This window comes from Staurois parvus, unplaced genomic scaffold, assembly GCF_062004578.1.
Source record: "Staurois parvus isolate SC_StPar_1 unplaced genomic scaffold, SC_StPar_1.0 ptg000151l, whole genome shotgun sequence".
Taxonomy (NCBI): Eukaryota; Metazoa; Chordata; class Amphibia; order Anura; family Ranidae; genus Staurois; species Staurois parvus.
The window spans coordinates 14554683-14568038 of record NW_028317947.1 but is presented as its reverse complement, the minus strand read 5'-3'; the positions used below and the strand labels follow the sequence as shown (position 1 = coordinate 14568038).

At 42.7% G+C, this 13356-nt stretch overlaps 1 protein-coding gene across 1 annotated transcript in view; it reads left to right on the top strand.

The window, feature by feature from the left end:
- Positions 1-13356, top strand: part of ZNF652 (zinc finger protein 652) — a 75508-nt gene that overhangs the window by 42011 nt on the left and 20141 nt on the right. The window contains exon 3 of the mRNA XM_089674487.1: positions 12083-12230. Coding sequence (XP_089530613.1) covers positions 12083-12230 — 148 coding nt within the window. The remainder of the gene's footprint in view (positions 1-12082; positions 12231-13356) is intronic.

The window sequence follows — 13356 nt, the reverse complement described above, 5'->3', positions numbered from 1 at the left end:
AAAGATCCATGAAATTAATAATTCTAATCCCACATATAAATGTAGATTGCAACACCTCAGCAGATCAGAAGAATCAAAGCCACAGTTTGTATAGTAATTTGAATAGAAAAGTAACTGATATTTTTAACCTGACAGCTTCTTTTGTTGTCTTGTACTTGGCCACAGCAGCTGGGATGGCTAATTACAAAATAGCAGAGGTACTGCTTATAGCATAGGAACAAATCAGACTTTGATGCTGTTCATGAAATCATTTTCAATGCCCATTTGCAGTGTTTTTTTTTTTTTTTTTTTTTTTAAATTTAATTTAAAGTGATTCCAAGCCTTTACTTTTTTTTAATAACAAATATGTTATACTCTGCTCAATGGTTTTGAACAGAGCAGGCTTGATCCTCTACTGGCGTCCTCTACCAAGTACCCCCCAGAAAGTTGCTTGCTAAGGGGTGTACTTGTGCCGACTTGCCTCTGAGCCCCCATTGACACAGACAGCAGCCACCCCTCTCCCCTACAGGGTTAGCCCTGCCTCTCCTCCAAACTTCGCGTTCGGGCCCGCTCTCATTGCTCATTGTTGGCAGCCAACAGCCCACTGATTAGACTTTCTAGGCAGCCCAAGCCACGTTGTCTTGGCAATCCCACCGTCTGATTGGCCGGAGCTATATATTGTCTCTATATTGTCATAGTGCTCACTGAAGGTTGCCGGCAGGCTCTGGCCAGGGCTTGGGGGATTATTGCCTATGGTGTGAGGAGGGGAAGGGGTGCCAAGGGCAGAGGAGGAGGAGGCCGAGCTGTGCTGGGAATGAGTGCGCTACTCAGCCGGGACACTGATGAGTGAGGGAGGTGGGAGGGGGAGCAGAGCTGGAACCCCATCCGGGGTATGTGCACTGTGCTATCCCCAGGCTTCATGCACACTGAGCCCTGAGACCAGTCATCCCATTCCTGACACCCGGACCAGAGGAGTCATTCCATTCCTGACACCCGGACCAGAGGGCTCATCACATTCCTGACACCCGGACCAGAGGGCTCATCCCATTCCTCACACCCGGACCAGAGGGCTCATCCCATTCCTGACACCCGGACCAGAGGGCTCATCCCATTCCTGACACCCGGACCAGAGGGCTCATCCCATTCCTGACACCCGGACCAGAGGGCTCATCCCATTCCTGACACCCGGACCAGAGGGCTCATCCCATTCCTGACACCCGGACCAGAGGGCTCATCCCATTCCTGACACCCGGACCAGAGGGCTCATCCCATTCCTGACACCCGGACCAGAGGGCTCATCCCATTCCTGACACCCGGACCAGAGGGCTCATCCCATTCCTGACACCCGGACCAGAGGGCTCATCCCATTCCTGACACCCGGACCAGAGGGCTCATCCCATTCCTGACACCCGGACCAGAGGGCTCATCCCATTCCTGACACCCGGACCAGAGGGCTCATCCCATTCCTGACACCCGGACCAGAGGGCTCATCCCATTCCTGACACCCGGACCAGAGGGCTCATCCCATTCCTGACACCCGGACCAGAGGGCTCATCCCATTCCTGCCACCCGGACCAGAGGGGTCATCCCATTCCTGCCACCCGGACCAGAGGGGTCATCCCATTCCGGCCACCCGGACCAGAGGGGTCATCCCATTCCGGCCACCCGGACCAGAGGGGTCATCCCATTCCTGCCACCCGGACCAGAGGGGTCATCCCATTCCTGCCACCCGGACCAGAGGGGTCATCCCATTCCTGCCACCCGGACCAGAGGGGTCATCCCATTCCTGCCACCCGGACCAGAGGGGAGTCAATTCAGTCTCTGGACAGACCAGATTGTCCCTGGTTTGGTGGCTCAGGATTTCGGCTCTGTTGTCAGGAGTCTTTCTTTCCAGCTTTTAATGATTGTTTGAATGATATCAGCCTGTTGGTCTGGGAGGAAGTTTTGGGCACCCTGTTGGTGTATAGTTACTTGGTAGATATTGAAGTTTTGCTTCTCCATTCTTTGAATGACTTGACTGGCTCTGCAGCATTGGACCATTTGAACCCAGATTCATGTGGTCAGCACCACAGCATTGACTTACATGAAGAACCAGAAGTCTTGCTGCAGCAAGAGAGGTAGATCAGATCATGTCTTGGGCAGAACTTCATATTATAACCTTGTCAGCCTTGTACAATCCAGGCATAGACAAATGGCTGATTTCCTTTGTCGTCAATGCCTACAAATTAGTGAGTGGTCCCTACACCTGGAGCTTTTTCAGGCCCTGTCTTTTCAATGGGAACACAGTAGATGGAATTCCTGGCCTTCAACAGAATTGTAATCAGGTACAGAGATTTGCTAGCAGAAGCAGTGTTGTTAACAGACATGTAAAGCATATTTCACGTGGTGCAAGTTTGTGTGCTTTAACCCTCAGAGTTTCTCCATGGGACGTATCCTTTTCTCCTTGCATCTCGGTCTGGACCAGCGCTTGGCTCTCAGCACTGTTAATATCAGAGTTATGCCTTTCTATTGTTTCAGAGACGAATTGGTTGGCCGCACACTATTTAGGACCTTTGTTAAGAGGGTCTCACTTGTAGCTCATCTATCCAGTCCCCTTTGACTTGACAGGTTCAGAACCTGTGCTTCAGAAACCACTATTTGAACCCATTGGAGCCATTCTTCTAAGAGACGAGAGTCTGAACTGGAGGTCTTATCCTGCAAGGATCCCTTTTTGATTTTACAGAGGGACAAGGTGGTGTTGAGTCCAGTGGGTCCAATGACATCTTTCCTAAGGTAGTTTCTACATTTTACGTCAATAAGGAGATTGTCCCTCAGTAGAGGAAATGGAAGTTAGGATGTCTCTGCTCAATGTACAAAAATGTTCTTAGAGTCTACTGAGGGACGCAACCCTACCCATGTTTATAATCCCGCTGTTGATGCTGCTTTGTTATACCTAGCTGGCCTGGGGGGGGGTGTTTTTTGTTTTTAGCTTTTTTTTTTTGTTGTATTGCCAGTGTCCAATCTTTCCCTAGGCAGCAGTAAAACCCAAAGTTTACAGACATTGTGTGAAATGATACTGTAAGCGCAAAAATCCAAATTTTTAATTGCACATTTTTGATGAATTTACTTTAACAAGCAGAAGTGCCCTCCAAGATGCCAGTAGTTCCTCTTGGGGTACAATGTGCCAGCGGTTAAAAACCTGTGGGGCTGGGAGTCCAGCAGTGTTTATGAATGCAGTATATTGACATTGAGCCTGTAAAGTAGTCATGAGCAGTCTGTTTTACATCGCATTGGGCTTTAGTGCCCGGTCATACCGGATGTTACTTGCCATGCGGTGCGAGTTTCAAATCACATGGCAAGTTGCACCCTATTGTTCGCACTTAAAGCGGTCATATCGGTGCGATTCCGACTTGTTCGGAGTTGCACCAATTTTGGAAGTAGTGCATGCACTACGTCAGGTGCGACTTGCATGGACATCTGTGTCTTGCAAGCCGCATCTGAAGTTGGAATGACATCTGACTTTGAAATCATGCGACTTTAAAGTTGTATCGGTGTGACTGGAGACTTGAGGGCATGAAGGGGTTTGCAGTTTCACAGCAGCTGTAGAGCAACAGAGTTACTTGAACCTGCTTTTAATTACATTCTATAAACTTGCCTCTAATCAACAGTAGTTTTCCAGAACTTGTAGTTGGGGTGTGCTTACATTGTTTTTAGATCTGTGGAGAAGATATATTTATGTAACTACTTAATCCCTTGGAACAGTGGTTCTCAACCTGTGCGTCGCGACCCCTTTGGGGGTCGAACGACCCTTTCACAGGGGTCCCCTAAGACCATCAGAAAACACATATTTCTGATGTGTAAAGAGCAGCTACTGTGTAGAAAGCAGCTACTCTGTTAAAAGCAGCTACTGTGTTGAAAGCAGCTACTGTGTTGAAAGCAGCTACTGTGTTGAAAGCAGCTACTGTGTAGAAAGCAGCTACTGTGTTGAAAGCAGCTACTGTGTTGAAAGCAGCAGTATTGGAGGTAACATGACACTCATGAATTATAATTACTGGGTAAATAATTTTATGGTTGGGGGTCACCACAACATGAGGAACTGTATTAAAGGGTCACGGCATTAGGAAGCTTGAGAACCACTGGCTTAGAAGGTTACATGGCTGATATGTTCTATTAACCTGTCCCAGAGGGATCCTGCTAATTATACACTTGTTTGCAAGACTGCTGTGCTGTTAAAAATGAAATATCTACTGTAGGTAGGAGACTTGCCATACGAATTGTTCTGTAAATATTTTTAAAGAGAATTACAGTAGTTTTTGTATATCATTTCTTTCTTTAAAATGGTTTAGACTAAAAAAAAAAATAATAAATAAATCGGGTCAATATATTGTCTATTATTGGATGACGTCCTCTTTCCAACCAGCAATTGACCCTCAAGTTTGGTCTCCTCATTTTTCATTTTGGTTGCTTTCACACTGTAACTTTTTTCTTCCGTTTTGGCGTTAAAAAAAAACGGAAGACAAACGTATGACCATTAAATCCTATGCAACTCATAGGACTTCACACTGATCAGTTGAGGGTCCATTGTGATTTTTCGAAGTCCGCTTGCTGCATTTTTGGTGTGGTAACAAAACATCAATATGCATCTCCCCATTGAAATTAATTTATTTTAAATAGGCTTCCGACGCACATAAAACCAGACCGGATCCCTTTTTTTTGGCAATGCATTACAACTGACAGTGCAGTCACAACACTGGTCCATTGCTTCAAAAGTTTTTTTTTTTTGTTTTTTTTTTAATCACTTTTATTGCTGTCACAGGAAATGTAAATATTCCTGACAGCAATAGGCAGTGACCGGTACTCCATAAGTCCTCATGCACACTGGACGGTTTTATAGCGGCTGTTTTTGGCTTTTGACAGTTTTTTCTACAGCCAGTAAACTCCCCCCAGCGAGTTATCCTGTGTGTCCATGCACACATAGACTGTAATCAACATTTTTGGCAGGGACTTTTTTGGCTGGAAAAAAAACCCAGGACTAGTGGGTTTCTAGAGGAGTTTTTTTAGCTGTAAAAATGCTCTAATGCTGAAAAACACATCAAAACGCTGTAAATCGGAACACACCAGCATTTTTGGATGTTTTTTGACAAAAAAGACCTCTAAAAAGCGCAAACAAAATGCAGCTAAATGCTAATACTAAACCGCTGCAAAACTCACGTTTTTAACTTGACTTTACACAGCTAACATTACCAGCGTTATTAAAACACCCCGTGTGCATGGAGCCTTAGACCCCAGATGTCTCCCCTGCCCTTACAAGCATCTGATTACACCAAGATCAGTGGTATCAGATGCTTTACCAGTTTAAAAATGGCGCTGTTTACATCTGGGAAACCGGAAGTGGCAAAAATGCTTGTCGCTTCTGATTTCTTATACTATAGAGATCATTGAGGACCTTCTGGTCCTTGACGATCACTATGGTCAACCGCCAGCTGCAATCCCATGTTCCTTGGTGAGACAGGATGGCAGCAGAAGGTGGTGGGGGTGGATCCCCTCCCGCCACCTGTAAAAAGCAATCCAGTAGCTAATTGGCTGCTAAGATTGCTTTTACAAACAAGACTGAAAACAGATACCGGGATGATGCCTGTAGCTGCAGGCATCATCCCAGTATAACTACTGCAATTCAAGGGCGTCCTTGGGCGACAAACGGTTAGGGGCTCAACTGCATGTCTTTACCCCCCACCCCCCCCAATCACAATTGTAAAAGGTAAAAGAGACCTAAAACTAACAGCCACGGGTTGCAGGAAAGAAATTTGCTTAATGGGGGAATCCCTCCCATGGAGCTGTCGTGTTCCCCTGGAAGAGAGCCATCCTCGCTGGGAGAACACAGTGATTACTGCTGGTGGCTATATTAATCCGCTAGCAGTAATCGCATGTGACGTCCAATAGGCTGGTTGTACCCAAGTTCATCGATTTCCCAGTGTAGGTACATTCAGCCTTGCCCATACATGGTTCGAATATCAGCAGATCCCCGCTGAACCAGTCGAGATTCGAACCCTCAATGGCCAGCTTTACTTCCAGTTATGAAGAAGGGAGACGGGCTGTCCCTTGTTCATTACTACTACCATTAGTTGTACAAGCATTTGTCCTCTGTACACAAAGGTCTATATTTGCTGTCATAGTAATGTGTTTATTGTTCAGACACACAAATTACAGCCCCTTTGACATTTTACATGGGGATTAGAAGATGTTTGCCTTTCGTGGAAAAAAAACTCCACAGTTGAACAACTTTCCATATGGACTAATAAGGAAGGCTGATTATCTGTATTGGTTTGCAAAGAAAACAAGTCTATGGTAATATCAAATTGCAGAAACATTTGAGAGCCCTTCCTCTAGTCTGCCTTATCAGCAAAGAGTATTGTAATATGCTGGTAGCAAAGTAGACTGTCAATTGAAATGATTTTATCTGACAGCTGGAGTCATCCACAAGGTCATTCTGTCTATACCAGATAAAGTGCTTAGAATGTACCGAGTTCATGTGGTGTGTGAGAATCACAGATTTATATTGTGGCTATCTTTGCAAATGAGAACTTTGGGACCCAGTTTTACTGAATTTTGCATATTTGTTTCTTGTAAATTGAGACAACTGTGTATGTGTGTATCTCAGCAGTGTGTCATAAAGACCGAGATCCAAACACCCTATTACAGAGGACATTACTCGGTTTCTCCATTTGGGTGTTGCATGTTCACAAGCATAGGCATTATTCTGTCATGTATTTTCTTTATTTTTAGGTTTTGTGTAAAGTATGGAATGGTTAGACCAGGGGTGGGCAAACTTTTTGACTTGAGGGCCGCAATGGGTTCATATATTGGACCCGGGGGCCGGACCAAGAGTAGATGAATGATGTGTATGTGTCATCCATAGTAAGTATAGTAATATTCCCCCATAGTAAGCATAGTAATTAATCCCCCATATAGTAATTCATCCCCCATATAGTAATTCATCCCCCATATAGTAATTCATCCCCCATATAGTAATTCATCCCCCATATAGTAATTCATCCCCCATAGTAATTCATCCCCCCTATAGTAATTCATCCCCCCTATAGCAATTCATCCCCCATAGTAATTCATCCCCCATATAGTAATTCATCCCCCATATAGTAATTCATCCCCCATATAGTAATTCATCCCCCATATAGTAATTCATCCCCCCTATAGTAATTCATCCCCCATAGTAATTCATCCCCCATATAGTAATTCATCCCCCATAGTAATTCATCCCCCATATAGTAATTCATCCCCCATATAGTAATTCATCCCCCATATTGTAATTCATCCCCCATATAGTAATTCATCCCCCATATAGTAATTCATCCCCCATATAGTAATTCATCCCCCATATAGTAATTCATCCCCCATATTGTAATTCATCCCCCCTATAGTAATTCATTCCCCATATTAATTCATCCCCCATAGTACTATTCCCCCCCAAGTAGTAAGCCAAGTCCCCCCTGTGTCAATTCACTTACCTTTGCTCCGCGCGTTCCTCTCGCCGTGTTCCCGCGCCGTTCCGGTCTTCAGGGCGGACTCTGAGAGGAGCCTAGCTCCCCTCACGTTCGTCACGCTGCCCCGCCTACACACATCCTGACAGCCAATGTATCCCGCGCCGTTCCGGTCTTCAGGGCGGACTGTGAGAGGAGCCTAGCTCCCCTCACGTTCGTCACGCTGCCCCGCCTAAACACATCCTGACAGCCCCGCGGGCCGGATTAAAAGGTCCGCCGGGCCGTATACGGCCCGCGGGCCGTAGTTTGCCCATTGCTGGGTTAGAATGTTAGTCTGGCATCCTGCTGAGCAGATTCACAAATTCTTTGCCCTGGTCACCATTGTTACCGGGGCAGAAAGTTGTGAGAAATCCAAAATTTTACAGTTGTCAGGAGGTACAGGCAGATCTACCAATTTTAATGCCATTAAAATTACCAGTGTCCAAGCCTAAATGCCACCTACTCTGATGGCAACTGTCTAAAAGTGGCTCCTCTGACTTGGAAGCAATACTTTACTGATAAAGGACTTAAATTGTTATCAAACTGTTAACAAAAGAACATACATTCCACATTAATATTATGCTACCAAAATTGGTGTGTGCTGTAAATTGCCTCCAGCATTGTTCCTGTTTCTTCTTGGTGGAGGCTGCCATTTTATTGAAGCCCCGAGCAGTCACTTCCTTCTTGAAAACTCTCCCCTTCTCCTTGGTCTCAAAATCTGTCGCTTTCTGTTATTAAATTGTTTGCTTTTCCAGCCTTGAATTTGTCTTGGCTCAGCTAGAAGGGAAGACTGACAGAAGCTTGATCGCGTTCAATCTGATAGCTGCTGCTAAGGGAGAAAGGAGAGAATGATAAGGAGATGAGATAAGACCCTATCCTTGTAAATGTAACTCTTTTGTGTCTCTCTGGCAGCAGAGTTTGTCCTGTCACCTCCATTTTTTTTTTTTTTTTCATTTCTCCCTCCCTTATTCATGTTTCATGGGCACAGTCTGTTTCGTTCCTAATTCTTCCTCCCTGCAGTAAATCTTAAGGCTGTCATTCTTTTAAAGTCTTTTAGAGACACTGGATCCTTTTCCAGAAGTCAAGGCCTCTGCTGACTCAGTGATTACTGGCACAGTGCTGAGAATACAGGACAACTGAGGCTGTGCAGAGCAGGGTGAGACAGTGCCTTACTGGATTTTAAGCAGGGTAGGCACTTATTTTTAATATTTTACATAACTATACCTGCAAAAGGGACCAGTCTGTAATGATCTATCAGGACTTAATTTTCTGACTAAAGTTCCACTGTAAGGAGATTTCCTCTTACTTTGTTGTGTATCCAGGACAGGAAAGGAAGAAAAAGATCTCCCTACATATACACACACAATACATGAAATTCACCAGCTTTGAGCTAACTTATTCACCTCCCAGCATCTTTACTGTTCGTGTGGCTGTGAGTAATAGCCTGGTCTCAGAAGTGTCCGTTACAGTAGAATTGCACTCTTCTTCATGCGTACAGATGTGTCATTTTAAAATGTCTAAAAAGGCAGCATATCTGTATCACCACATGGTCATTTGGGGTTAAATTGAACCCGTTTTAAGTTTTCAGATCAATATCTGTGCTTTAGCTACCAATACTGCGAAGTGCAGTGGCTGCTTTAATCTTTAAATCAATACCTGTCTTTGCAGAGCCCCTGGATTCCAAGGCCCAGGCTATACACACAGGGCCTTGACTTCTGGAAAAGGATCCAGTGTCTCTTAAAGACTTTAAAAGAATGATTTGATGAATTAAGAACAGTTTTGGTCGGCACTGCCAAGTGCTGTACTTCAGTAGTGGTATTAACCACTTCAAGTTCAGACACTTTCACCCCCTTCCTGTCCAGGACAATTTTCAGCTTTCAGCGCTATCACACTTTGAATGACAATTTTGCGATCATGCAACACTGCACCCATATGAATTTTTTAGCATTTTTTTTGAGTCAGATAAAATTTTATTTTAGTGGTATTTATTCACCGCTAGGATGTTTAATTTATTTTGCTATATAAATGAAAAAGTCCAAAAATTTTGAAGAAAAGTGTTTTTCTTTTTTGCAAATAATCTTTCTTGATAAATCTTGGCCAAAATGTATCCAGCTATCTTTTTAGTAAAAAAAATAACCCAAATTAGTTTTTAACTTTTTAATTTTTCAAAATGTTTTTACATTTTTTATTTTTTTTTATATTATTATTTGTGGGTTTGTTTTTTTTAACACACTGTCACCCTAGCAGTACAGTGTCACCATAGTGACACTGTACTACTTGTGGGGGGTGATGATGATTTTTTTTTTATATACCCATAAAGGGTGTAAAAGCAATTTCTCCTTCTATCTGACTGCATTCTTGCAGCCATTGAGAAATTCTGTGAGAGCTGTGATTGGTCACAGCTTGCCACATGGCACAAGGCTGTTGTGAATAGCCTTGTACCATGTGATCATTCACAGATTTCACACGTAGTAAGCAATGATGTCAGGAAGTACCATCTTGTTTACTACTATTCATGTGATCACTGATTGGTTAATCAGTGATCACATGATCGGGACCTCACACAGAGGTCCCGTACAGCGACTGGTGTTCCTCCGGACACAGCGGGCACCGATCGTGGTGCTGCGTGCTCCCAGGGAGCGTGCACAGGCAGTGAATGCGGAGTGGAGTTTAGAAACATCAACCCGCTTCAGCAGCATTCCCGTCTGGCCGTTTATCTACATGTATCAACTAAAATCTCTGTATATCTCCCAAGAAAAGTAAACTTTCACCCTTGAAAGTGCACAATATCAAAAACCTTTTCTAATACTCTTCACCCCCAACCCTAAAACCCTTCCTTTACTTCCAAATTTACAAATATAATTCAAACATATCATTCAAAGTATTCCCAAATGTCCCAAATAAAGTTCAAAATCAAAGTCCAAACGTCCAATGTCCACACTATTCAATCTTCCAAATGTGATGAGATGTTCAATTTGTTATTCTAAATCCAAGATACCTCAAAAAAATATAAACGAAATATAGTGCATTACCTCTCAAATGATTTTCTGTGATACCATGCAAACACTCGTGGAGAAAAAAGAGGAAAAAAAAAAAATTTCAATGTGACTATCATATACAAATAAGTAAAGTGAATAGAGAAGATCCCCCTATACACCCCCACTCGTGAAGTGGGTACAATTCACAGCAACTGGACTAGTGATAATACACAGTATTAAAAATATCATCACTCTAACCAAGTGAAATTCTCAAAAACACTCCAACTGTGATTAGTGCACCATTCCAAACACGTGCCACCACACTAGTAGGATATTATACTATTACCCTCTTGCAGTCTCAAAAAAAAACGTTTCCAACATTCCAGAATCCAAAGGGTATATCCAATATACACCTTTCCCCTTGTGAGTCAATCCAAAGGAGTCTTCCCCGCTCCTCGTAAGGCAGAGAGGACAAGATTTAGTGGAGTGTACAAGTAAAATACAAATTTTATTAGCAGCTTACATTGACAACACGTCCATCCTGTTCCATCAGTCCAAACAGACAACAAAGATGGCGGCGTTGCTCCTTCCGGTTATGCGTCCTGACGTCACGACCCTAAACGTGACGGCGTTTATCTACATGGGCTGAACAGGAAGTGGTTAAAGTAAACCTGTCATGAAAATCAAGGGAAGGAAAGGTGAAACATTAGAAATCCCTATATGCATTTCTCTTCCAGGTGAATTTGTCTTCTCCAGGTAGTTTGGTTCTGTCAGTGATATGGGATTTATTTATTTCAGGTACTTATTTAGCGCTGTCAATTTTACACAGCGCTTTACATATATATTGAACATTCACATCAGTCCCTAACCCTGAAGGGGCGTACAATCTAAGGTCCCTAACTCACATTCATACATACACATACTAGGGCCAATTTAGACAGGAGCCAATTAACCTACCAGCATGTCTTTGGAGTGTGGGAGGAAACCGGAGCACCCGGAGGAAACCCACGCAAGCACAGGGAAAACATGCAAACTCCATGCAGGAGGCGCCATGGTCAAGAATCGAACTCATGACCCATTTACTGCAAGGCAGACGTGCTACCCACTAAGCCACTGTGCCGCCCGTCGTCGTACCTATGCCAATAATAGGTTTCTTGACCGTTATCTAACAAAATCCATTTATAGTGTTTTAAAGGCCAGTCTTCAAATTCAAGTTAACCTCTGCAAAAAAATGTTACTACTTACTAAGGAAACTGATGAAGAAAATGAAAGCCTGAATTCAGCCTTACCCCCCCCTTACCTTTCTTTTCATACATAGTCTTTTCCAAAGGCTTCATGCCAATCATGTGACACACATGGTACTCCTGATGGTCTCCCAGTGGTGGGTAGTCCTGTAATGTAGAGAGCGGGGCTGATGTGATCACATTTGGTGAAAAAATGTCTATTTTGCAACATTATTAATAAGGTGTTAATAACATTTTTCACGTCTGCAGTCCATTGGCACTGTGAGCAAAGTGCGTTTTTGTTTTTAAATGTTTTGTGTCGTAGTATTTGCTGCATGTTTCCTGACTTTGAACCTGGAAAGGCTGATTCCTCTGCTTTTATCTACAGTGTATCACATGCAACAAGACATTTAAGAAGCTCTGGTCCCTCCACGAGCATATTAAGATCGTCCATGGCTATGCTGAAAAGAAGTTTTCTTGTGAAATCTGCGAGAAGAAATTCTACACAATGGCCCATGTCCGAAAACATCTGGTTGGTAAGTTGTCTGTGAGCTGCCTGTTCACTTTGATCTCCAGAAAGTCATTTAAAGTGGTCGTAAACCCTTACCTGTACATAGGAAAGTGACTGGCCTCAGGTGACACACACAGATGAAACCAATCCTCCTATATAAGCTGTACCTGTTTATCTACAGTTGTCTTTCCCCCCTTTTTTTTTTTTTTTTTTTTTTTAGAGTGCAGAATTTTCACAGAATGAAGTTACATCAGGGAGGAGAGCTCTGAGAGCTGATTGGAGGGAAGGGGACCCACCCCCCTTCACACAGGGACAGATCTGAGGTTGTCAATCTGCTAGAGGTTTATAAATATATACTCCTGCGCCACAGACCAAACCCCTCCTACTAAAAAATATATAATATATATAGGATGCTGCTGTGCACTAGTGTAAACACTAAATCATCAAATTAATCAAAATAAACAGCGCAATACCCAACAAATAATACATAAAAAGAAAAATAATAGTATAAAAAACGTTTAAAAATTTAGAAGTGTCCAAAAATAAATGTGTCCAACAAACAAAAAAGATATATAATAAATTTCACATAATATCCAAATAAAATGAAAAACTCATAATGTGATTTAAAGTGGAATGGAGGTCTGGAGGCGTTAAGAGGGGGTGTAGGATCCCTAAAAGGCTTACTATTCGCCAATATCTGGTGAATGCGATTAATGTTGGTTTCTCACTGGTGGATGGTGGAAGCACTTATGACAGAAGGATAATCACATTATAAATTTATTTGTTTTTGGTGAAGCACTTTGAAGTTGAAGAAAAAGGCTAAAGTTTCATAATGTTATCTATATATTTTGATGATTTTTGATTTTTTGATGGACACATTAATTTTGGACACTTTAAATCACATTATGTGTTTTTCATTTTATTTGGATATTATGTGAAATTTATTATATATCTTTTTTTGTTTGTTGGACACATTTATTTTTGGACACTTCTAAATTTTTTAAAAAAATTTTTATACTAGTATTTTTCTTTTTATGTATTATTTGTTGGGTATTGTGCTGTTTATTTGATTAATCTGCTAGAGGTCCCTCCCGTCACCATTTTTCTTTTGGTGACAGGAAAACCCATTCAAAGTGACTCATGCCTATAGC